At 40.0% G+C, this 24,725-nt stretch overlaps 1 protein-coding gene across 5 annotated transcripts in view; it reads left to right on the plus strand.

Annotated features, from left to right (window-relative positions):
* Positions 1 to 24,725, plus strand: part of LOC132819835 (prominin-1-A-like) — a 287,338-nt gene that overhangs the window by 150,739 nt on the left and 111,874 nt on the right. For all 5 annotated transcript variants that reach the window (XR_009645127.1, XM_060831697.1, XM_060831707.1 and 2 more), the window contains 2 exons: positions 6,209 to 6,426; positions 8,542 to 8,616. Coding sequence is in view for 4 of the 5 variants with exons in the window: in XM_060831697.1 (XP_060687680.1) it covers positions 6,209 to 6,426; positions 8,542 to 8,616 (293 nt within the window). In the remaining variant the exon portion in view is untranslated. The remainder of the gene's footprint in view (positions 1 to 6,208; positions 6,427 to 8,541; positions 8,617 to 24,725) is intronic.

Raw genomic sequence — 24,725 nt, forward strand, 5'->3', positions numbered from 1 at the left:
ATACCTGATTATCCTTGAAATGGGGGAGTTGAGCAGCCTTCTTAAACTGCTGCAGTCCATGTGCTGTAAGTGAATGCCATTAAGAGAGAGAATTCCAGAATTTTGACACAGCGACAATGAAGGAACAACAATATATTTCCAAGTCAGGAGGGTAAGTGGCTTGGAGGAGAACTTGCAGGTGATGGTGTTACCCATGTATCTGCATCACTTGTGGAAGTAGCCATGGTTTAGAAAATGCTGTCTAAGGATCTGTCTAAAGGTGGCTAATTTCTCCAGTGCATCCTGTAGATAGCATATGCTGCTGCTGAGCACTGATGATGGAGAGAATTGATGATGGAGAGAATTGATGATGGAGAGAATTGATGTTTGTTTGGTATTATGCCGATCAAGTGAGCTGCTTTGTCCTGGATGGTGTCAAGCTTCTCGAGTATTTTCAGAGCTGCACCCATCTAAGCAAATGGGGAGTATTCCATCATACTTCTGGCTTAAGCCTTGTAGATGGTGAACATGTTTTGGGAAATTAGCAGGTGAGTTACTCTCTGCAGTATTCCTTGCCTCTGACCTGCTCTTTTAGCCACTGCATTTATATAGCAAGTCAGGTTCAGTTTCTGGTCTATAGTAATTCCCAGGATGTTGCCAGTCGGGAATTCAGTGATTGTAAAGCCATTGAATGTCAAGAAGTGGTGGTTAGATTGTCTCTCATTGGAGATGGTCATTGGCCGGCCTTTGTGTGGCACAAAACATGTGGTGGTGGAAAAGCACAGCTGGTCAAGCAGCATCTGAGGAACAAGAGAATTTCTCCTTTGTGTAGCATGAATTTTACATGTCCCATTTTAGCTCAAGCCTGGATATTGTCCAGATCTTTTTGCATTTGAACATTGACTGCTTCAATAATTGAGGAGTCGTGAGTGGTGCTGAATATTTGCAGTAATCAGTGAACATCCCCAGTTCTGACCTTGTGAAGGAGGGAAGGTTATTGAAGAAACAACTGAATAAAATTGGGTCTAAGGCACTATCCTGCGGAACTCCTGCACAGATATCCTGGAACTGAGATGACTGACATACAGCAAATACAACCATCATCCTGTGTGCCATGTATGACTCCAACCATTATGTTGATTACAGTTTTCTTGGATTTTTGGGAGGTACGACGATTCTCTGTCTGAAAGTGCATGCAGTGTAGCAATAAGTAGAGTCAAAAACTAGAGGAATGCTCTGAAATTATGGTGGTTCTGGATCCACAATGTTTTGAGAGTATGTTCTGCTAGAAATGAAACTTGAAAGTGGATGTGACCTATCTAGAAGATACCAGTCACACTCCACCATTTACAAAGAGGGTATTACAACATCAATCTGCTTGAAGCATTTTGAGATACTTGGTGGGAGCATTTTAAACAGCATTAGACACCAATTCACATGAGGTGATGAGGGAACCAACAAGAGAGAAAAGCATACTTGACTTCATCCTCACAAGATTGACTGTTGCTGATGCATCTGTCCATGGCAGTATAGGTGAGAGTGACCACCACACAGTGCTTGTGGAGACAAAGTCCCATCTACATGTTAAGAATACCTTCCATCTTGTTGTGTGGCACTACCACCGTGTTAAATGGGATAGACTTTAAACAACTCAAGATTGGGCATTGCTGTGGCACTGTGGACCTATTTTAATAGCAGAGTATTTATAAAACAGTGGCAGGATCAAATAGAAACAGCATGGATTTATGAAAGAGATATCATGCTTGACAAATCGACTGGAATTCTTCAAGGATGTAACAGGTATGGTTGGAAAGGCCAAATGGATGTGGTATATTTGGACTTTCATAAGATTTTCTACACAGTCCCACATAAGAGATTAAGACATAAAATTAAAACACGTGGGATTGGGGTTGTGTATTGAGAAAGAAAACTGATTGGCAGTCAGGAAACAAAGAGTGGGAATAAAGGAGTCTTTTTCTGAATGGCAGGCAGTGATTAGTAGGGTACCATAGGGATAATTGATGGACTCCAGCTATTCACAATATATATTCATAATTTAGATGAGAAAACTAAATGTAATATTTCCAAATCTTGCAGATGACACAAGCAGTAAGGAAGATACAGAGATGCTTCAGTGTGATTTAGACAAGCAAAGTGAGAGAGCAACTGCATTGGCAGATGAAGTATAATGTGAATAAATAACCACTTTGGTATTAAAATTAGTTAGATAGATTACATATGAAAACTCTAAATCGAGAAAGGTTAATGTATAACGAGACTTGGGTGTCCTTGAACATCAGTCACTGAAAGTAAACATACAGCTCTCTCAGGCAGTGAAGAAGGCAAATGGTAAGTGGCCCTCATAGTGAGAGAATTCAAGTACAGAAGCAGGGTTGTCTTGCTGCAATTGTACAGGGTCTTAATGAGACCACATCTGGAATATTATGTGCAGGTTTGATCTATTTAAGGAAGGATGTTGAAATAGAAGAAGTGCGGCCAAGGTTTACTAGATTGATTCTAACAGGACTAGACAGGGTAGATGCAACAAGCATGTACCCAATAGGTTTGGGTGGGAGGTTCCAGGACCAGGCATCACAGTCTTGAGGATATGGGATAAACTATTTAGGACTGAGATGAGGAGGAAGTTCTCCACCCAGAGAGTGGCGAGCCTGTGGAACCCGCTACCACAGAAAACAGTCGAGGCCAAAATACTATGATATCAAAAAGGAATTGAATATAGCACATGAGGCTAAAGAAATCAAAGGATATGGGGGAAGATTGGGAACAATGATTTGAGTGTAATCAGATCAGTTATGATTTCATTGAATGGTGGAGCAGACTCAGTTGGCGGAAAGGCTTATTTCTGCTCTTATGTCTTAAGAATCTGTGGTCCAGCACTTGCTACACCCTAGCCAAGCTATTCCAGTAACAGCTGCAATACTGACATCTACCCCACCATATGAGAAATTACCCAGGTCTGTCCTGTACATACAGAACAGGACAAATCCAACCCCAGTCTACTCTTGATCATCAGCAAAGTGATAGAAGGTGTCATCAACAGTGCTATTAAGCAGGACTTTTCAGTAACCTGCTCAGTGATGCTCAGTTTGAGTTCTGCCAGGGCTACTCAGCTGATGACCTCATTACAAATATGGACAAAAGAGCTGAATTCCAGGTGAGGTGAGATGAACTGTCCTTGACACCAAAGCCACATTTCATCGTGTGTGACATCAAGGAGTTCTAGCAATACTGAAACCAATGTGAATGATGTGGAGATGCTTGTATTGGACTGGGGTGGACAAGGTCAGAAATCAGATAATACCATTATAGTCCAATAAGTTTATTTGAAATCATAAGCTTTCGGAGTGTTGCCCCTTCATCAGGTGAAAATTCAAAGTGTGATTTCAAATAAATCTGTTTGACTTTAACCTGGTGTCGTCTGACTTCCGATGGAATCGGTGAGAATCAGGAGAAACTTTCTGTTGGTTGGAGTCATACCTAGCACAAAAAAAGATCTTGGCTGTGGTTGGACGTCAGTCATTTCAACTCCAAGACATCTCTTCAGGAGTTCTTCAGGATAATGTCCTTTGTCCACCCATCTTCAATTGCTTCATTGATGACCAACCCTCCATCATAAAATCAGAACGGGATATTCACTGGTTACTACACAAAGTTCAGCACAATTCATGACTCCTCAGTCCATGCCCAGATGCAGCAAGACCTGGGCAATTTCCAGGCTTGATCTGTCAAATAACGTTTGACAGAAAGGTGTCAGACAAACATCATCTGCAACAAGAGAAAATCTTGATGTTCAATTCCACAACCATCGTTCAATCCCCCACCAACAACATCCTGAGGGTTGCTATTGATCAGAAGCTGAACTGAAGTAGTCATAACAAGCACTACGGCTGCAAGAGCATGTCAGAGGCTAGGAATCTTGCAGTTGGTAACTCACTTTGAATGTCCAAAGCCTGTCTACTATCTACAAGACATAGTCAAGAATGTGATGAAGTACAGCATTAGTGGTTCAATGGTTAGTACTGCTGACTGACAGCACCTGGGAGGTGAAATTGAGGACTGCAGATGCTGGACATCAAAATTGAAGAGTGTGCTGCTGCAAAAGCTGATCAGGCAACATCTGAGGAGCAGGAGAATCGACATTTTGACTGTAAGCTCCACAATCTTCGCCTCACAGCACCGGGGCCAGGTATCGATTCCAGCCGGGGTGACTGTCTGTATGGAGTTTGCATGTTCTCTCTGCATCTGCGCAGGTTTCCTGTGGTTGCGCCGGTTTCCTCCCGTAGTCCAAAGATGTGCAAGTTGGCTAGATTGGCCACGCTAAATTATCCATCATCTCCAAGTATGTGCTGAATAGATGGATTACCCAAGTGAAATGCGGGATTTTGGGATAGGGGACGGGCCTTGGGTGGATGCTGTTCAGAGGGGGAGTGTAGGAATGGCCTCTTTCTGAACTGTCGGGATTCTGTGATTCTATTCCCCAATTACCTGCATGAGTGCAGCTACGACAGTACTCATGAATCTCATCACCATCCAGGTCAAATGAGTTTGCTTGATTGACACCACTTTCACAAACCATCAGTCCTCCACCACCGATACTCATTAGCAGCAGTGTGCACCATCTCCAAGATGCAGAAGTTCACCAAAGCTCATTAGACAGCACTTTCCAAATCCACAATGACTACCATCTAGAAGGACAAGGGCAGCAGATAATTCTCAAGAAAGAGGTGGATATCACTCTAGTGCTACAGTGATCAAGGAACATACGGGGCAGATGGGATTAGGGTATTGAGCTTGATAATCAGCCATACTCATGTTGAATGTTGGAGTGAGCTTGAGGGGGCAAATGGTTTTCTCTTACTCATATCTTGTACATTTCTGTGTTTCTATGATACTTGGGAACTCACCACCTGCAAGTGGTTCTTACTTAACTTACTTACCTTCTGTGAAGAATGCGTTTATGTAGTGCAGAGGAGATTGAGCCAGTGTGACGGCTCGGGAGGCCCCTCGGTATCTGTGGTGGTGGCGGCGAGAACAGGCAGTCAAAGGAGGCAGCAAGAACAGGCAGCCCAAGGCAGTAACGTGAACAGGCAGCCTGAATTGATGGCAAGAACAGCAGCCAAGGGTCTCATTGCATTTGTGGTGATGTTGAGTTCGAGCCACCATGGTGAGAGCAAGCCTGTCGTGGTAAAGGAGCCCAGCGCAGAGGAGATACAACCATTGTGGGGATTGCAAGTTCAGCATAGCAAAGCATTTAAGAAAGACTGTAATATTAAATTGATAACTTTGTTTTTTCTATGTTGTAACTAAGATTTTGTACCTAGGTACCTATGCACCTAAGATAGCACCAGTAATGCTGACTTTGCACACTTTTCACTGTTCTCTTTTATCCCTGTACTTGAGTACACGTGACTGCAAAGTCTAATTCTAAAGTTCCCTTCTAGTTCACCATCTAGACTTGGAAATATATCACTATTCCCCATGGTCATTGGGTCAAAATCCTGGAACTGTCTTCCTAATTAGCATTGTGAATTTACCCACACCAAATGGACTGCTGTGGTTCAAGAAGCTTGTTCATCATCACCTTCTCAAGCAACAAGGATGGGCAATGAATGCCTGCCGAGTCAGCGATTCCCATATCCTGTGAATGAATAATTTAAAAATACAAGCATTGCAGGCTAGAGGAGTTTGCCGAGACAGAGAGCAGTGAGCCCATGGAAGCTTTTGAAGACAAAGATAAGAATTTTAAGATCAGGGTGTTTGCAGAGTGGGAGTCACAGTAGTCATCAAGCACAAGAGTAATGTTTCACAGGATTTGATGCGAATGAGGCTATGAGAAGCAGAGTTTTGGATGAGTTCCAGTTTATGGCAAGTAGAAAATAAGAGGTTGACTAGAAGATCATTTGAATTATCAAGCTTAGAGGTTAAACAACACTGGAGTTTGAGCAATAGATGAGCTGAGACAAAGGCAAAAAGAGTGATACAAATAATTAGTCTTAATTATTTGTTGAATATGTGCAGTAAAGAAGGTTACTTTGAATTTTCGAAATAGCTTCAAATAAGTACAACCTCCACATTATTTTCAATCTGAGAAGGATTTGCTGAATGCAAAGTTGAAATGTGCTGAATTCTATCCAACCAGCTGACATCCAAAATAAGGTTTGTATTGAATAGCAAATGAGAATTTTTGATTAATTCTTTATATCTTCAGCCATCAAAGATACGAAGGAAGTTTTAGAAAAGGTGGCAGCCTCACGTCGAACATTAGATAATGCAACTAGCAAACTTCAGGCAAACTTGACTGATGTGCGAACAAGTCTCAACAACACATTGAATGATGCAGCTTGTAAAGTACCTGATGCTGTTGCACACTGTGACAACATAAGGGATTCACTGGGCTATCTCAATATTAATGCAAACTTTAGTCAGGTAAGGCATGATTTATAGAGTACATTAAGTCCTTGCTTAAAGTTGTGGTTGCATTGCTGAAATTTATGGCTTTTGGTAAATTATAGGTTTCTAAACGAACCTATATTAAAACTGGAATTGTGTTCTGTAAGGTCTTCCTTAGCAGCAAAATTACATTTAACATTGCAGAATTAATATAAAATAATCGTGGAAGCAACCCTGAGCTTCAGGGCAAACCTGAACAAAACATAAAAGTGTTTTTCACACCCCACCACCTGCAATCCTTTAAAGAGCTCCAGATTTGTGAAAATGCGAGTTTAGATTCTCCTTACAGCAGCAAAGCAGCAGTTATTTTTATCTTAAATTCACCGCTCATTCCATGACGTAGTGGCTTCCTACACGCTCAGGCCAATCAGCATTGTGATGGTGAGTCTACAGACACTCACAACACAGATGATGGGAACTTTATTCCCATAAGTGCTTTGTAAAATGCTGCATCACAATCTCATCTTGATTGATCAACCTATTCACAGAAAAGTCACACAGCAGGACTGCCTGATTCTTAAGTCTTTGTTCCAAAGCCCAAATAATATTTAATAATGAAGTTTGATTACAAACAGTTTGGCGACTGTTAAAAGCTGACAATGTGGGGCTGTAAGTTGATAGGTCAGAAATTAGACGGGCTGTGCATCACAAAGAAAACAATGTTGAAGTTAATTTCATGTTTCTCAATGAGCTTATAAGCCCCATTAATTTATCTATGTTAAACCAAAATCATGTCAAATAAGGCCTCACTGTATACTTTCTTTCTTCACCTACTCCCAGCCCATCCCACCACCCATCACCACCCAATAACTTATTCATATTGTAGTATATAACTTATTTTGCCTTTTCACGTTGTTTATACTATTTAAGAGTTCAGAGTCATACTTTTTGTAGTTTGGACATTTATTAACTTAGCATAAGTAAAACGACTTATCAGAAGTTCCAAACTGAGAAAATCAATTATAGTGTCGTGACTCCTGGAAATAATTTTTATAAATGTTGCTGAAAATTACTTTTTTTATATATTACATTCTTAATCTCCAAATTCAGTTCATGAAGTGAAGGAAAACAAATGAGCAACACACACCATTGGAATTAGAAGTGAGCACCCACGGTCTATTTAAGGATGAAAGTTGCTGTTGTCTATATAATAATTCTCCATCTTAATCCAAATTGTAATGAAATTACAGTTGGCAACACTGAGAATTGTTTAAAATTAATTTTTTAATTTGGTCCAGAGCGTTTGCATTACAAAATATTATGAACAGTTGGTTTTAAATGGAAATGAAACAATTGAATTATCTTTCTCCACAGTATTTTATTTGGCTTTCTGATTATATAGCATCAATTGGAGTGACTGTTGTATTGGTGCCAAAGCGACAGTATTTACAATGGAAGTTTATGACAAAAATTGCTAAGTCTTTGCGGCATGGGTTTAACTTTTAAAATTATAATTTGACTCCAGGGCTAGCTCAAAGTATTCTAACTTCCATGCAGAGTGAAGTAATCAACTAGGTGAAGCAACAGTTACATTGTGATTTGCTGTCTGTGAGAATTATTCAAAGTAAAAACATTCGCTGTTCTTCAGTTTTTCTAAATTACTTTACAAGACAACAAAATAAAGATTCAATGGTGCTCATGCTCAGGGAGAAGTTGAAATATTAAATAACTAAAATCATTCTTAGAATCTGTTGAATTAATTTTTTCATCTGAATGGAAACAATTGATATTCCACATTAGCTTTTCGGGGTGAGAGAGATTGTTCAGCTGTATCGGAAATGTAACAAGCCATTAAAAATATAGTTAGCCCTCATTCGGTGATGTATAACTTTTTCAAGTGTTTTTACAGCAAGATTTACAGCCCATCAATTTGAACACTTTCAAAGCATCACCATCAGCTGTGTCTGCACTGTTGCACCTTTCAATGGCAGTTTCTAGATTTTCACATTTAACTGTGTCTGTGCAAAAACGAGAAGTAGCTATTGGTTTTACAGTTGTACTCACGGCAAGCTCTGACAGTTTTGCTGCCATACAATTGATACAACTCAGCCTTTTATAAGCCACCTGAACATTTGTTTTTCAATACTTCAGTTAAAAGATGTTGATTCTGAACTCAAGAAAGTGAATGATGTGCAGAAATTTGATTATGAAGACTTGATTCAGAAGGTAAAAAATGCTCTTTTCACTTATAACTTTTAAAATTGCCATTATATTATGTCATGTTTTCCACAATATTGTGCTGTTACTTTTGATACTATCTGAAGTGTTGATTAATACCACTTGCGTTCTATATGACAGATTCTGCCATTTAAGTAATCTCTATTTTGAGCCAGATTTAATGTCTTGAAGACAAATCTTATATTACAAAAATTATGTATTGCTTTTTTTTAATGTTTTTGTTGTGAAGATGAACAATAGTCCTCTCAGGTGACTTGCCATTTCTTCAAGGAAACTTGCTGCACATGAATTTGGAAACAGTCCTGATTGGCAGAGGAAAACATTTATAAAAAAGCACAAATGGCAGAGGTATCAAAGTAATAACAACAAGTCAGGTAGTGAAAGACAGTTTGTGATGTTGAAATCTACAAGCATTGAAATCTAAGCTCCATGTACTTGTGCGTGTGTTAAATGTACAGAATATGTAGCTGTGTTTAGTATTCTTAGGAAGGTGTGAAATATAGCCCCATAAAAAGCTGTTCAACTATGTTATTTGAATACTTCAATTGCTGGATGAATGAAAAATGAAACAGAAGCAAGATGGAGTATTCAAATACCTAATAAAGTCACCGTAAACCTGCTGGACCATTGCGCTGCTCTCTCGGAGGTGGTTTAACCTGAGGGTCACCAAGCCTCAGGCAAGATGAGAGGTTGAGAAGGAGAGTCCTTCATGGTAACCTCTGCATTACAAACCATCTGTCAAACCAACTGAACAAATCTACCCCAATATGTCTAATCCAAGTGACTAAAAGATTCAATCGAGTGTAGCTGGATGGAATCAAATAGTGTAATATATCATTTGATCAATGTCTTAACATTTAGTTTGTATTTTGAGAAGCTGTGTAACAACAGAATGTGATCTTGTTACAGGTTTTTCTTGTGAACGGTCATTTCCCTTGAATATTAGTATAAAATCCAAAACTGCTGATTATATATTGTATATAATACTACTTTTTAATTACTTTCATTATATTATTTTAATTTGAAATCAACTATATTGGTTGAAAGATAAAATTGCATCTTGTATTTTAGTTGCTACATTTAGGTGGAAATGTAAATAACAGTTCATTTATGGAAGTATGTTTTGAATAATTTATGTTGAAGGTTTGGTCATTTGGGTAATAAAGTATATGCCCTATCAATCATCAATACAATGATAGAAAGGGTTGTCAGCAATATCATCAAATGGCACATGGTCCAAACATAGACAAAAGAGCTGAATTCCAAGTAAAAGTGACTACCCTTAATACCAAGACAGCTTTTGACAGAGCTGAAAATGTGTTGCTGGAAAAGCGCAGCAGGTCAGGCAGCATCCAAGGAGCAGGAGAATCGACGTTTCAGGCATGAACTCTTCTTCAGGAAACTTTTGACAGACTATGGCATCTCAGAGCTCAGCAACACTAAAAGAACTCAGTAGAAAACTCTGTACTGATTTGAGTGGCACCTAGCATAAAAGGGGAAGTTAGTTTTATTTCTAGGAAGTTAATAAACTCAGTCCCAGAATATAACTGCAGTAATGTCCTGTATCGCACTGTCTTTGACTACTTCATCAATGACGTTCTGTTAGCCCATTGTTCTGGACATTCAGGACACCTAAGATAAAGTGGCAAGTAACATTCATACTATTCAAATGTCAGGCAATAGCCAAGTCCTAAAGAAAGTCTAACTATTCTCCCTTGACATTTAATAGCATCACCTTAAGTGAATCCTCTACTGTCAATATTGTTACCATCAAGTTGCGATTGACCAGAAGCTAAACTAACCAACCATCTGCATACTATGCCAAGGAAAGAGTAAGACTTCTGTGGCGAATAACTCTCCTCCTGACTTCTCCAAAATCTGTCCAACATTACAAGGCACAAGTCAGGAATGTGATGGAATACGCCCAGTTGCTTAGATGGGTGCAGCTCCAACAAAATTCAAGTATAACATCCCTGTTTTTATGTTTAATTCCTCTCGTCATGAAGGATAGCAATCCACTAACTTTCATGTTGGAGAAAGGTTATCAAATAGAATATTAGGTATGAACTATGGAAATCTTTGTATCTTTGGAAATCTTTGTACCTTGTACAAAATCTTTGATTCCTCTTTCATCACATGAGAGGACACAGAGGACTAGAGAATGACCACTGTTGTTCCTTTGCTTAAGAAAGGTAGTAGAGATAATTCGGGAAATTAAAAGAACAGTCTCTTTTAAAACCCAAGGTTCAGGTTTAGCAAGACCGGGAGATTTAGCAACTGTACCATAATCAGTTTGCTTAGTACCACTTGTGATTGTAATTTCACAAAGTTCGACACTCCCTTTCACCTCCTGATTTACGTTATTACTGAAATCCATTTTGTATCCTTTCCAGTGAAGGCAGAAGCAAAATGTTGGTTCATATGATTTGCCATTTCCTTATTATTTACTATTAACTCTGAATTCTCACTCTAGAAGACTTGGTGTAGTCTTATCATTTTCTGTAGAAACTTTTGTAACACATTTTTACATTCCTAGCTAGCTTCCTCTCCTACTCTAATTTCTTTCTTGCTGATTAGCCTCATGGGCACTCACTGCTGTTCTTTTTATCCTGATGAATCATGAAATCTGCCACTCATTCACGCAATTATATGTTTTTTCTTTGAGTTTTGTGTGTGCACTAATATGTTTACTTAAGCACAGATGGAGAGACCTTCCTATCGATTTTATTTTCATAGTGAGAATAGACTTATACTGAGTATTTTGCTTTACCTTCTTAAATCTATAGACTGTACCTATTGATTTACTTCCAAGCCTCCTATTTCAGTTCACTTTAGCTGACTCCACTTTCTTGCCCACACAGTTGTCCTTTTTTTGCCTCAAAATGCAAATCATAGTCCCAATCTTTTCTCTTTCAAACCAAATAAATAAGTTGATTATGGTCTTTGCTACATTAGTATGTCTTATCTCTCAGGTTGTTAATTAATGTTGTTACATTACACTGTATCAAGTTTAATATAACCTGTTTCAAAACCTACTGCTCTAAGAATGTATGTTAAAAACATTCTATGAATTTCTCATCTGGGCTACTACTGCCAATTTGAATTTTTCCGTTTACATTGTAGATTAAAGTCACCAATGATTTTTGTTACCCCTTAATCACAAGCATCCAATATTTCTTCTTATATAAACATCAAGGATAAAGTTAACAAGGATAATCCATCAAACAGCAAAGGCAGTATTACAAAGAAGAACAAGACAAAAGTCAAGAACCAGTGGTGAATTGAGAATGCCAAGGAGTTGCAGTGCTTTGGTGATAAGTATGACATGTCAGGTTTCTTCTATCCTACCATTGCAATATATAGACCTGACACCCTTGACCTCAAACTGGTACGAAGTAAGGACAGAACCCTTTTGCGAACAGAGAAAACATCAGGAGAGGAGGAGAAACTTCTTTACCCAGAGAGCGGTGGCTATGTGGAATGCTGTGCCCCAGAGGGCAGTGGAGGCCCAGTCTCTGGATTCATTTAAGAAAGAGTTGGATAGAGCTCTCAAAGATAGTGGAATCAAGGGTTATGGAGATAAGGCAGGAAGCGGATACTGATTAGGAATGATCAGCCATGATCATATTGAATGGTGGTGCAGGCTCGAAGGGCTGAATGGCCTACTCCTGCACCTATTGTCTATTGTCTATTGTCTATTATCAGCTTCTGATGGAAAGAACATTTCGAAAAATGCATAAACCTTGATGTAGTCATCCACGTGAGCATGTTTGAAAAAATCCTTCAACTTCCCATCGAAGATTAGCTTGGACACCTACCTAGTGTGATAGAATGACACATGGAGAATGGGAAAAATCAAAGGAGCAGAAAGCATTCCAGCAGAGATTTTCAAACTTGGAGGTGCAGACCTTACCTGTAATCTCCACCATCTGTTCTTGAAAATTAGATTAGATTAGATTCCCTACAACGTGGAAACAGGCCCCTCGGCCCAACAAGTCCACACTGACCCTCCGAAGAGTAACCCGCCCAGACCCATTTCTCTCTGACTAATGCATCTAATGATATGGGCAATTTACCATGGCCAATTCACCTGACCTGCACATCTTTGGACTGTGGGAGGAAACTGGAGCACCCTGAGGAAACCCATGCAGACACAGGGAGAATGTGCAACCTCCACACAGATAGTGGTCCGAAGCTGGAATCAAACCTGGGATCCTGTGCTGTGAGGCTGCAGTGCTAACCACTAAGCTACCGTGCTGCCCTAATCTGGGGCAAATAATAAATCCCTGCTGATCTCAGGGATGTTACCATCACCACTATCTTCAAGAAAGGAAACAAAGTGGACTGTAGAAACTACTAAGGAATCTCCTTACTCTCCATCGCTAGGAAGATCATTGCCCAAGTTCTCACTAGCCACTTCTCCCAGTCTCTGAGGAAATACTTCCTCAAAGGCAGTGTGTCTTCCAACAAATCATGAAACTATGCATATGATTTTCATTGCTTGTCATCTTCAAGAGAAATGCCAAGAACAGTATCAACCACACCCCACTCCCCCCTATAATATCACTTACTAAGCTTATGTTCCTTTTGCTCCCGCACTTGAATGTCTTCCTCAACTATAATGCCATGGTCAATTTGCAGTCTGCAGTCCCACTCTCATCCAAACAGCCAGAGAGAAGCTCAAATATATTGGATGTTTTCAGCTGACACTCCTACCCTTCGGATCTTCTTTTCTCCTTATTCATAGTCTTACCCACCTGTCTCTGACCACTGACCAAATTTAAAAACCCTATCGTAATTGTTGTGATGGCCTCCTGGTGGTGGCATTACAAAGACATAGCTACAGGATAACATGGATTGGGATCGGATAATTGAAGGATATAGGCCATTTAGGGAGCACAGGAAGGTAGGAAAGGTGGAAGGGTGGCAGTGTTATTTAATCAGGGTATTGGTACTATGGAGGGATGACCCATGTTCTAGAATCTAGAATGTGGGAACAGTTTGAGAAAAGATTAGAAATAGTAAAGACAAAAAAAATCACTTGTGAGATTGGTATATTACCCCCCTCCCTCCACCCCAACTGTAACCCTGATGTGTCAGGGAGCATAAAACGAGAAGTAATGAGAGGGATCTTATTCTACATATAGACAGGAAAAATCAGATGTGCAAACATGGCCCAGGTGAGGAATTTGCAGAATGTTTTTAGAATGGCACATTCTGGAGTGAACAAACTAGCAAGCTATATCATTTAATATATTGTTCAATGAAATAGGATTAATTAATTAGGCCAGGGTGAAGGAAGCCTAAGGTTGCTTTATAACATGTTTGAAGTTTACATTTAGCTCGAGAGAGAGAAAGAGAGAGAGAGAGAGAAGAATGGGTCCAACTCTCATATTTTAAACTGAAATAAGAGGAATTATGAGGGCATGAAAGCAGAGCTAGTTGAAATGAAATGGCAAATTAGAAATATAGTAGCAGACATTGAAGGCAATATTTCAGAATAAGCAAAATAGACAGCAACGTGAAAGAAAACTTCCAGTGGGAGAACCTATCATCTGTGATTAACTAAAAGAGTTCAAGACAGTATCAAACTAAAAAAAAAATCCAGTTATGGAAAGATGGGTTGTAGATTAGAGATTTAGACTGCTAAGAAAGATTAAAAGATAAATGAGGGAAAAATCAGAGTACAGCAGCAAGGTAGTTAGAAATGTAAAACAAAAGTAAGAAATTCTAGTGATGTTTAAAAAATGAAAATAATTAACAAAGAGAATGTTGGTTTATAAATAAAGAGTCCTGCTACCCAATAAAGGCAGATCAGGGGATGACAGATGAATTGAATAGATATTTTGCATTGTTCTTCCCCTATAGGTGAGAATAGTAACACCTAAAAAGCAGCTACAAATTAGGAAATAGATGAGATGAATGATGCAAACTGTGATGTCTGAGGAATTGCAACTGAGCGAATTGGTGTTGCAGGCTGTTAAGACCCTTGATCCTGATAAACTTCAATCTAGTGACTTAGAAAAAGTGGCTTGTGAATAATTGAAATAAATTATCCAAAATTCCCTGGATTTGGGGAAGGTTCCATCAGATTGGAAAATAGCTAAGGTAATCCCTTTATTCAAATCAGAAGGGAGTTAAAAGAGGAAACTACATTCCAGATATGTTAATGTTTGTCATAGGGAAGATGCTAGAAGCCATTAATTAGAAACAAATGGTGATTTGAGTGACATGGGCTGTGGTGAGTTGTGTGACAGGATGTGTTGACTATTTTGACAAGACCAGTCTCGACGTTGGATACAACCCGTGCCATCATATATGCGAAGCCTTTTGTCAGACAGTGGCAAGTGACCATTTGACTGATTTTTGCTTGTTAAATGCCTTCATTAATATTCAGTCTCTCATCTGTTCATCACCAAAATCATCAAATAAGCTTGATATTGTAAAATTTGATAGGGAAATGGGAATGAGGACCTTCTAGACACAGCTCGCTATTTGCACTGAACAATCTCTTTGTTGAAAACCAGGCATCAAATTTCAGGGCACACTTCTTGGGGACTGGCTGCATGTACTTCATATCCATCAATATTAGTGCCTGGTATGTGCCATCCTGTAAGAAATCTGAAAGTGAATCGTTGGTCTACTTGCAGGGCTGGATTCTGATAATCCAAATGGAGGATGGCAAAAAATTGTGGCTGTAAGAGGTGTTCCTTATTTGAGGTATTTTGGATGTTGGAGGTGATTTAGTTGAATTCTAGGAGCAGCAGTTTCTATTTTATATGCTGTTGTATTGTTTTCGAGCTGTGAATGGAAAAAAGATCAAAACAACAGCACATTAAAAAGAAGCGACATGGACAAAGGCAGTAACCACATAGTCAGGGAAAGAAACTTGACACTGCTGTCAGACAAAGCAGTCAATCTGCACAGTTACTGTCTTTGCTGTTTGCATTCAAGTATCTGTGGACATCTGAGTGTTTCTAGGAAAAAATGAATAAACAACGAAATTCACAGCTGATGTTGGAGGATCCTGTGTGGGAGAGGAACAAATGTTACCTTGCTGTAAATCTACAATATTGAGTACAGTGGGTTCTTTCTTGATTATGCATTTTATTGAGATCTATGCCTTGACTAAATTTTTTAAAAATATAAATCATAAGTACTAAGTTAGCCTGGAGCAGTTTTTTTTAGAACAATAAGATGGTGCTATTTTCTGGGTCTGTTGATTGTCAAAGGGCAAAAGGCCTTTAGTAAAGTGATGTGCTCTTCCTGTTGAATGTGGGAGTTTAGGGAGAGTTTCCATATTACTAATGATTATGTCTGCAGTAAGTGTCATTGGTTGTGAATGCTATCATACCGCATGAATCGTTGGAGAGGCAGTTAGGGGCAATAAGGAATTTAGAAGAGCGGGGGGTGTAATGGATGGCAGTAATAGGAAGGGAAAAAAGCTGCAGGTACAGTCAGGTAGATGGATTATCTCCAGGAAAGGCAGGAGAGGGACAGGTAGTACAGGATTCTCCTGTGGCTATCCCCATTTCAAAGAAGTATATTGTTTTGGAAAATGTTGGGAATGATGGACTCTCGGGAATGTAGCTTGAACAGCCATATTTTTGGTACCGAGAATGGCTCTAATGTAATGAGGGGTATGCCAGGTTCCAAGCGATTGATTATGATAGGGGACTCCATAGTCAGAGGCAAGACAGAACTTTCGGTGGCTGGCAGCGAGAAATCAGAATGGTGTGTTGCCTTCCTGGTGCCAGAATCAAAAATGTCTTTGAGAGGGTGCAAATGTTTTCAAAGGGGTGAGGGACCAGCAGGAGACCATTGTACACATTGGAAGTAAAAACATAGGAAGTGAAGTGGATGAGATTCTGAAAGAAGGATATAGAAAGTTAGGCAGGAATTTAAAAAGTTAGTCCTCGAGCATCGTAATAGTTGGATTACATCTGGTGCTACGAACTAGTGAGGGCAGGAATAGGAGGACAGAGCAGATGATTATGTGGATGAGGAGCTGGTACAGGGGAGAAGGATTCACATTTTGGATCATTGGAATCTCTTCTGGGGTAAAGTTACCTGTAAAAGAAGGACTGATTGCTCCTGAATTGGAAGGGGACTAATATACTGGCAGGGAGATTTGCTAGAGCTGCTCAGGAGGATTTAAACTAGTAAGGAAGGGGGGTGGGGGGTGGAGTCTGACCCAGGCAGATAGTGAGGAAAGACATCAATCTGAGACTGGTACAGTTGGGAAAAGAAGCGAGTCAAACTGTCAGGGCAGGTAGGAAATAAGCAGAGAACAAGGTAAGGCTGATAAATTAAACTGCATTTATTTCAATGCAAGAGGCCTAACAGGGAAGGCAAATGAACTCAAGGCATGATTAGGAACATGGGACAGGGATATTATAGAAATTACAGAGACGTGGCTCAGGGATGGACAGGACTGGCAGCTTAATGTTTCAGGATACAAATACTTTGTAGGAAGAATACAAAGTTGCTGGGGGCGTGGGGCAAGAGAGGAAGGGCGTTTTTGATAAGGGATAGCATTACGGCTGTACTTATGGGGGGTTTTCCCGGAAATACATGCAGGGAGGTTATTTGGGTGGAACTGAGAAATAAGAAGAGAATGATCACATTATTGGGATTGTATTATAGACCCCCCACCAATAGTCAGCGGGAAATTGAGAAATAAATTTGTTAGGAGATTTCAGTTATCTGTAAGAATATTAGGGTGGTTATGGTAGAGGATTTTAACTTTTCAAACATAGACTGGGACTGCCATAGTGTTAAGGATTTAGATGGAGAGGAATGTGTTTAGATGGAGAGGAATGTGTACAAGAAAATTTTCTGATTCAGTATATGGGTGTACCTAAAAGTGAAGGTACAAAACTTGATTTACTTTTGGAAAATAAGCCAGGGCAGGTGACTGAGGTATCAGTGGAGGAGCACTTTGGGGCCAGCGACCATAATTCCATTAGTTTTAAACTAGTGATGGAAAAGGATAGACTGGATCTAAACGTTGGAGTTCTAATTTGGAGGAAGGCCAATTTTGATGGTAATAGGCAAAACAATTGATGAGGGACAGATGTTCATGTGTAAAGGGATGATTGCAAAATGGAAAGGCTTCAAAAATGAGATAATGAGAGTCCAGAGACAATATGTTCCTGTTAGGGTGTAAGGCAAGGCTGGTAGGTGTATGGAATGCTGGATTACTAGAGAAAATGAGGTTTTGGTGAAGAAAAAGAATGATGTGTATGTCAGGTATAGATAGGAGAAATCGAATGAATCCTTCGAGTATAAAGGAAGTGGGAAGAAAATCAGGAGGGCAAGAAGAGGATGTGAGATAACTTTGGCAAATGGGGTTCAGGAGAATCCAGAGGGATTCTCTAAATACATTAAGGACAAAAGAGTAACCACGGAGAGAATGGGGCCTCTTAAAGGTCAGCAAAACAGCCTATGTGTAGAATCACAGGAGATGGGGGAGATACTAAACGAATATTTTGCATCAGTGTTTACTGTGGAGAAGGACATGGAGGATATAGAATGTGGGGAAATAGATGATGACATCTTGAAAAATGTCCATATTACAGAGGGGGAGGCATTGGATGTCTTAAAACACATTAAGGTGGATAAATCTCCAGGACCTCTTCAGGTGTACACTCGAACCCTGGGAAGCAAGGGAAGTGATTGTTGGGCCCCTTCCTGAGAAATTTGTATAATTGACACTCACAGGTGTGGTGCTGGACAACTGGAAGTTTGCTAACATTGGCTAACAATCCTGAGGACCGGAATTTACACGTATTTAGAAAGGCAAGGACTGATTAGGGATAGTCAACATGGCTTTGTGTGTGGGAAATCATATCTCACTAACTTGATTGAGTTTTTGAAGAAGTAACAAAGAGGATTGATGAGGACAGAGCGGTGGGCGTGGTCTATATGGACTTCAGTAAGGCGTTCGACAAGGTTCCTCATGGTTAGCAAGGTTAAATCCAATGGAACACAGGGAGAACTATCCATTTGGATACAGAACTGGCTCAAAGGTTGAAGACAGAGACTGGTGGTGGAGAGTTGTCTTTCAGACTGGAGGCCTATGACCAGTGGAGTGCCACAAGGATTGGTGCTGGGTCATTGCTTTTTGTCATTTAAATAAATAATTTGGATGTGAACATAGGAAGTCTCATTATTAAGTCCGCAGATGACACTAAAATTGGAGGAGTAATAGACAACAAAGGTTACCTCAGAGTATAACAGGATCTTGATCAGATGGGCCAATGGGCTGAGGAGTGGCAGGTGGAGTTTAATTTTGATGAATGTGAAGTGCTGCATTTCGGAAAAGCAAATCAGAGCAGGACTTATACACTTAATGGTAAGGTGCTAGGGAGTGTTGCTGAACAGAGACACCTTGGAGTGCAGATTCATAGTTCCTCGAAAGTGGAGTCACAGGTAGATAGGTTAGTGAGGAAGGTATTTGGTATGCTTTCCTTTATTGGTCAGAGCATTGAGTGTATGGGGTTGGGAGGTCATGTTACAGCTGTACAGGATGTTGTTTCGGCCACTTTTGGAGTATTGTATGCAATTGTGGTCTCCCTCTGATCGGAAGGATATTGTGAAACTTGAAAGAGTTCAGAAATGATTTACAAGAATGTTGCCAATGTTGGAAGATTTGAGCTACAGGGAGTGGTTGAATAGGCTGGCGCTATTTTCCCTGGAGCATCAAAGGCTGAGGGGTGACCTTACAGAGGTTTATAAAATCATGAGGAATCTGGTGAATAGACAAGGTCTTTTCCCTGTGGTGGGCTAGTCCAGAACTAGAAGGCAAAAGTTTAGGGTGAGAGGGGAAAGGTTTAAAAGGGACCTAAGGGGCAACTTTTTCACACAGATAGTGGTGCGTATGTGGAATGAGCTGCCAGAGGAAGTGGTGGAGACTGGTACAATTACATCATTTAAACAGCATCTGGATGGATATGCGAATAGGAACGTCTTAGGGATACGGACCAAGTACTGGCAAATGGGACTAGATTACGTTAGGATATCTGGTCAGCATGGATAAGTTGGACTGAAGGGTTTTTTTCCATGTGATACATCTCTATGACTATCAGTATTTCAGAGTCAGGATTTCATCAGTTGTCTGAGACTTCTTTCACCTGAATGGCAAACTTGGCATGTTGGCATGGTCTGGTCTCATATTGTCCACTGATAGTCCTGGGGAAGGAGGAAGTTCTGTACCAGCAGCACCCCTTCCATTAGAAACTCCAGGAATTTGCCTGTGAAATGGAGTACTGATTTCACCAATTTGTCATGTTCGGGCAAAATATCAGGAAATGCAGGGCAGCTATGGGCTGACAGTGCCTTGTCTGTATGCACAAGTGGCTTTTAAAGATGGCATGATGGGATGCCATTGAATTCTTGGGTATCTGCAGAGTGGCGAGTTGTTCCTTGAATGATGCATGCGAAGGTGGAGTGGAAATTGGATGTGAGGGATGCCATAAGGCATAATTGTTGATTAAAATGTAAGATTCAACCTATTGTAATATGACACTTAGAAAAATTCAAGATAATGAGGCAAAATCAGTGTTTTGAAAAGAAAATTAATGTTTAACCAATTTATTGCAGTTTGAAGTAGTAAATGTAGTGTGGATAAATGTGAACCAGTGGAGGTATTATATTTAGACATGGAAAGGTATTGTGGAACAGATGTTGGGACTCTCCAAGATGAAGTTTCAATGATTGTGTTGGCAGGGGTCCTTTGCAGTGCACTCCAGACAGAGTGTACTACATAATTCTTGCACGCTTTGCTGTTCACAACTGAAGAAGGCTAAGAGGGGATGTGATTGATGCTGAAAAACGGTGACAGTGGTAACAATTTTCTGAGGATGAAGATGAGGACAATAAGCAGGATAGAATAATGAAGCATAGGAAGCAACAAGCCACAGGACTTAATTGACATCCCCTTCCAAAAGATGTGAGTTGAATAAGGTCATCATGCATCAAATGTAAATTTGTTTGGTGTTTGAATGCTGTTTTTCTATTTTTTCTTAACTTGTGCTGAACATGGGAAAAATAAACCTTATCAACTGTTTGAAGGCTTTACAACATGCAATGGTCCCATATTCAACAATAACAAGGTATTATGCTATGCTAGGTTTTAGGCAAGGATTAGCAATCTTTCATATATGATTCTAGCATATTAGGGAACTAAGGACAGGCAGCCTCTGCAGTTTTATTCTTACAGTGGCAGTTGATATCTTAAACAGACAATATATTTACAATTGTGCGAACTTATTTGTGATGATTAGATTACTTACAGTGTGAAAACAAGCCCTTTGGCCCAACAAGTCCACACCGATCCGCCGAAGTGCAACCCACCAAACCCCTAACTTAACACTATGGGCAATTTAGCATGGCCAATTCACCTGACCCGCACATCTTTGGACTGTGGGAGGAAACCGGAGCACCCAGAAGAAACCCACGCAGACACGGGGAGAACGTGCAAACTCCACACAGTCAGTCACCTGAGGCAGGAATTGAACCTGGGTCTCTGGCGCTGTGAGGCAGCAGTGCTAACCACTGTGCCACCATGCCGCCCACCGTGTCATCAGTTCCACCAGAAGCATTTCTTTATTGTTTCCTTCCCACTATGTGCACTGCGAAGAGCTATTCTTGGCTGGCAGCATTTTTTGCTGGTGCACAACTGGGCTTTACAAATGGTGCCGGCTTTGAATCATGGATGGTCTCCATAGCAGTAAGCACTTCCACTGCTGGTTATGCACATTAGCGCATGTGCAGTGCCATGGAGGCATGGTGCATACAGAAGAAAATAAGAAGTAAGAGCAGGTGTAGGTCGTTAAGCCCATCAGGCCTGCTCCACCATTCTATAAGATCATAGCTGATCTGCCCCAGGCCTCAACTATTCTTTAATTCTAGCTCTTTATAGCCCTCAACTCCTTGATAAATCAGAAATCTATCTATCTCCTCTTTAAATACTTGCAGTGATCTAGCCTCCACAGCGCTCTGGGATAAAGAAATCTAAATAATTACTAAACTCCCCTCTCATTTTTAATTATATATCCCCTTATTTTGTAACTGTGTCCCCTAATTCAAGATTTCCCTATTGATTGAAGTATCTTGTCAGCATTTACCCTGTCATGCCCTCTCAGAAATTTGTCTATTCTAGCAAAATCACCCCCATTCTTCTAAACTTCAGTGAATGAAGGTCTTATCTCTTTAGCTGTTCTTGATAAGTTAACACCATCACTCAAGGAATCAGTCTAGAGAACATATCTTGAGTAGCCTCCAATGCCAGTGTATCCTTTGTTAAATACAGGGACCAAAACTATCCACAGTATTCCAGGTGCAGCCTCGCCAACACCCTGTACAACTGTAACAAGATTTCACTATAAATCCAGTAAAGTCATCAGAAGAGAATTGCATGAGATAACTTCCTGGAACTGAGAGAGAAAACTAACATGAAAGTCCCCAAAATTGACAGTTGATTTTTGATAAAGTTTAGCCCAATATGTTTATCTCAACCAGTTCTGAACAAAGAAATAATTGAAACTCATGGTAGAAGTGATTCGAACTACCCCATAGTTTTCTCCTATAACACACAATTATTTTAGTAAAAAACATTAAAATCACCCCATTGGACTGCATTCCCCATCCAGCAACCATATCACATGACTGAATCTTCTGTTTTGAATAGCTTCAATTATACATTTTTTCTCAGTCTGATTTTTAACAGCAGAACAACAAACAGCTGCAAGATCAGCTAAAGCCTGCTGCTAGCCATGATCTCTCTTGAAACTTCATTTCATGGAAGAACCCTGTAATTTGCCTGAGAAGTTAACCAATTCCGAGTTTATGAGAAATTTTTTTAGTACGCACATATTTTCAAGAAAATCTTATTGCAACACCTTCAACTGGATCCATCTTATCAGCTCCTACAAAAAGGATTCTGCCAAAATAATCAACTATAAGACCCTTTACTGGACACTGACTTACTGGACACTCATTCACATGATTGCCCTTTTTTTGTCATTTTAGTCGTAACTTATTTTCGTTTTCTCATCTTTTTTTCTTTAAATGCTAAAATGTATGTATATAAATTTATTCCTGGTTCATACACTTTAATAAAGCATTCTTTCTTTTTCCTGTGCAGAGAGTTTATCTTGCATCAGTTAGAAATTCAATTTCACAAAAGGTTACAGCCTTGTTTTAAAGAGAGAAGAAGTGAAATGTTTAAGAGTAAAAAAAAACAACTGTTACAGACAGAGATGAACATAGAATATTGAGGAAACAGATTTTTTTGCGTATTTGGAGATTGTAAAAATATTAAATTTAAAATTAGAGCTCTTAAATGTTTTTGTTTTTTTCTCGCTTTCAAATGCAATCTTTCCCATCTGATTTGTCATTGAATTCATTCATCTGGATTTAAACAACATCCTCAGTTAATATGAGTTGTTTCACAAACTCAGTCAACCACATTGTGTGAGCCAATGTGACTCTCAACATTTTTCTTATTTACTCTACTGGGATGTAGGTGTCACAGGCTGGGGCATTGCCCATCTTTAGTTGCCCTTGAAAAGGTGGTACTGAGCTGCTGTCTTGAACCACTGCAGTCCATGTGCTGTAGATAAACCCATAATGATGTTGGGAGGAAATTTCAACAATTCCAATTGACACAGTGAAGAAGCAGCAATATATTTTCAAGTCAGGATGATGACTGGCTTGGAGGGGATCTTGAAGGCAGTGAAAGTCCCAAGTATCTGCTGCCCTTGTAGTGGCCATGAGTTTAGAAGGTGCCGTTTAAGAATCCTTGATAAATTTCTGCAGTGCATCCTGTAGATGGCGCACAGTGCTGCTACTGAGTTTCAATGGTAGAGGGAGTGGATGTTTGTGGATGTGATGCCAATCAAGTGGGCTGCTTTATCTTGGATAGCATAAAGCTTCTTGACTGTTGTTGGAATCTTATAACACTCTTGGCTTGTGCATTTCAGATGGTGGACAAGCTAGTGGGAGTTAGGAGGTAAATTACTCAATACAATATTCCTAGCCTCTGACTTGCTCTTGTAGCCGCTATTTATATGGCTAATCTGTTTCAGTTTCTGGTTAATGGTAACCCCCAAGATTTTAATATTGGGAGATTCAGTGATGGTAACGCCATTGAATTTCAATGGGCAGTGCTTAGTTTGTTTTTTATTGGAGATGGTCATTAGAGAGTTCAGAGAGTGGTGGGCCTGTGGAATTCATTGCCGCAGAGTGCAGTGGAGGCCGGGACGCTAAATGTCTTCAAGGCAGAGATTGATAGATTCTTGATGTCTCGAGGAATTAAGGGCTACGGGGAGAATGCAGGTAAGTGGAGTTGAAATGCCCATCAGCCATGATTGAATGGCGGAGTGGACTCGATGGGCCGAATAGCCTTACTTCCACTCCTATATCTTATGGTCTTATGGTCTTACCTCACATTTGTGTGGCATGCATGTTACTTGCCACTTTGCAGGCTGAATCTGGGTATTGTGCAAGTCTTGCTGCATTTATTCATGGACTGCTTCAGTATATGAGGAATCACTAATAATGCTGAACATTATGCAGTAAGCAATGAAAATTCCCACTTCTGAATTTATGATGAAGGAAAGGTCATTAATGAAGCCGGTTTAGCCTATGACATTATCCTGAGGAGTTCTTACAGAGATGTCCTGGAACTAAGACCTCCAGTAACCAAAATCAAGTTCCTATGGAACTGGTACAAGTCAAACAAGTCAAGTTTTCTCCCTAATTCCCATTGATTCCAGTTTTTCTAGGATTTCTTGATGCCACATTTGGTCAAATGCAGTGAGTGTCACTCTCGACTCAGGAATTCAGATCTTTTGTTCATACTTGAACAAGGCTGTAATGAGGTTAGAGCTGAAAATGTGTTGCTGGAAAAGCGCAGCAGGTCAGACAGCATCCAAGGAGCAGGAGAATCGACGTTTCGGGCAAGAGCCCTTCTTCAGGAAAGAAGAAGGGCTCATGCCCGAAACGTCGATTCTTCTGCTCCTTGGATGCTGCCTGACCTGCTGCGCTTTTCCAGCAACACATTTTCAGCTCTGATCTCCAGCATCTGCAGT

Source organism: Hemiscyllium ocellatum, chromosome 1, assembly GCF_020745735.1.
Source record: "Hemiscyllium ocellatum isolate sHemOce1 chromosome 1, sHemOce1.pat.X.cur, whole genome shotgun sequence".
NCBI lineage: Eukaryota > Metazoa > Chordata > Chondrichthyes > Orectolobiformes > Hemiscylliidae > Hemiscyllium > Hemiscyllium ocellatum.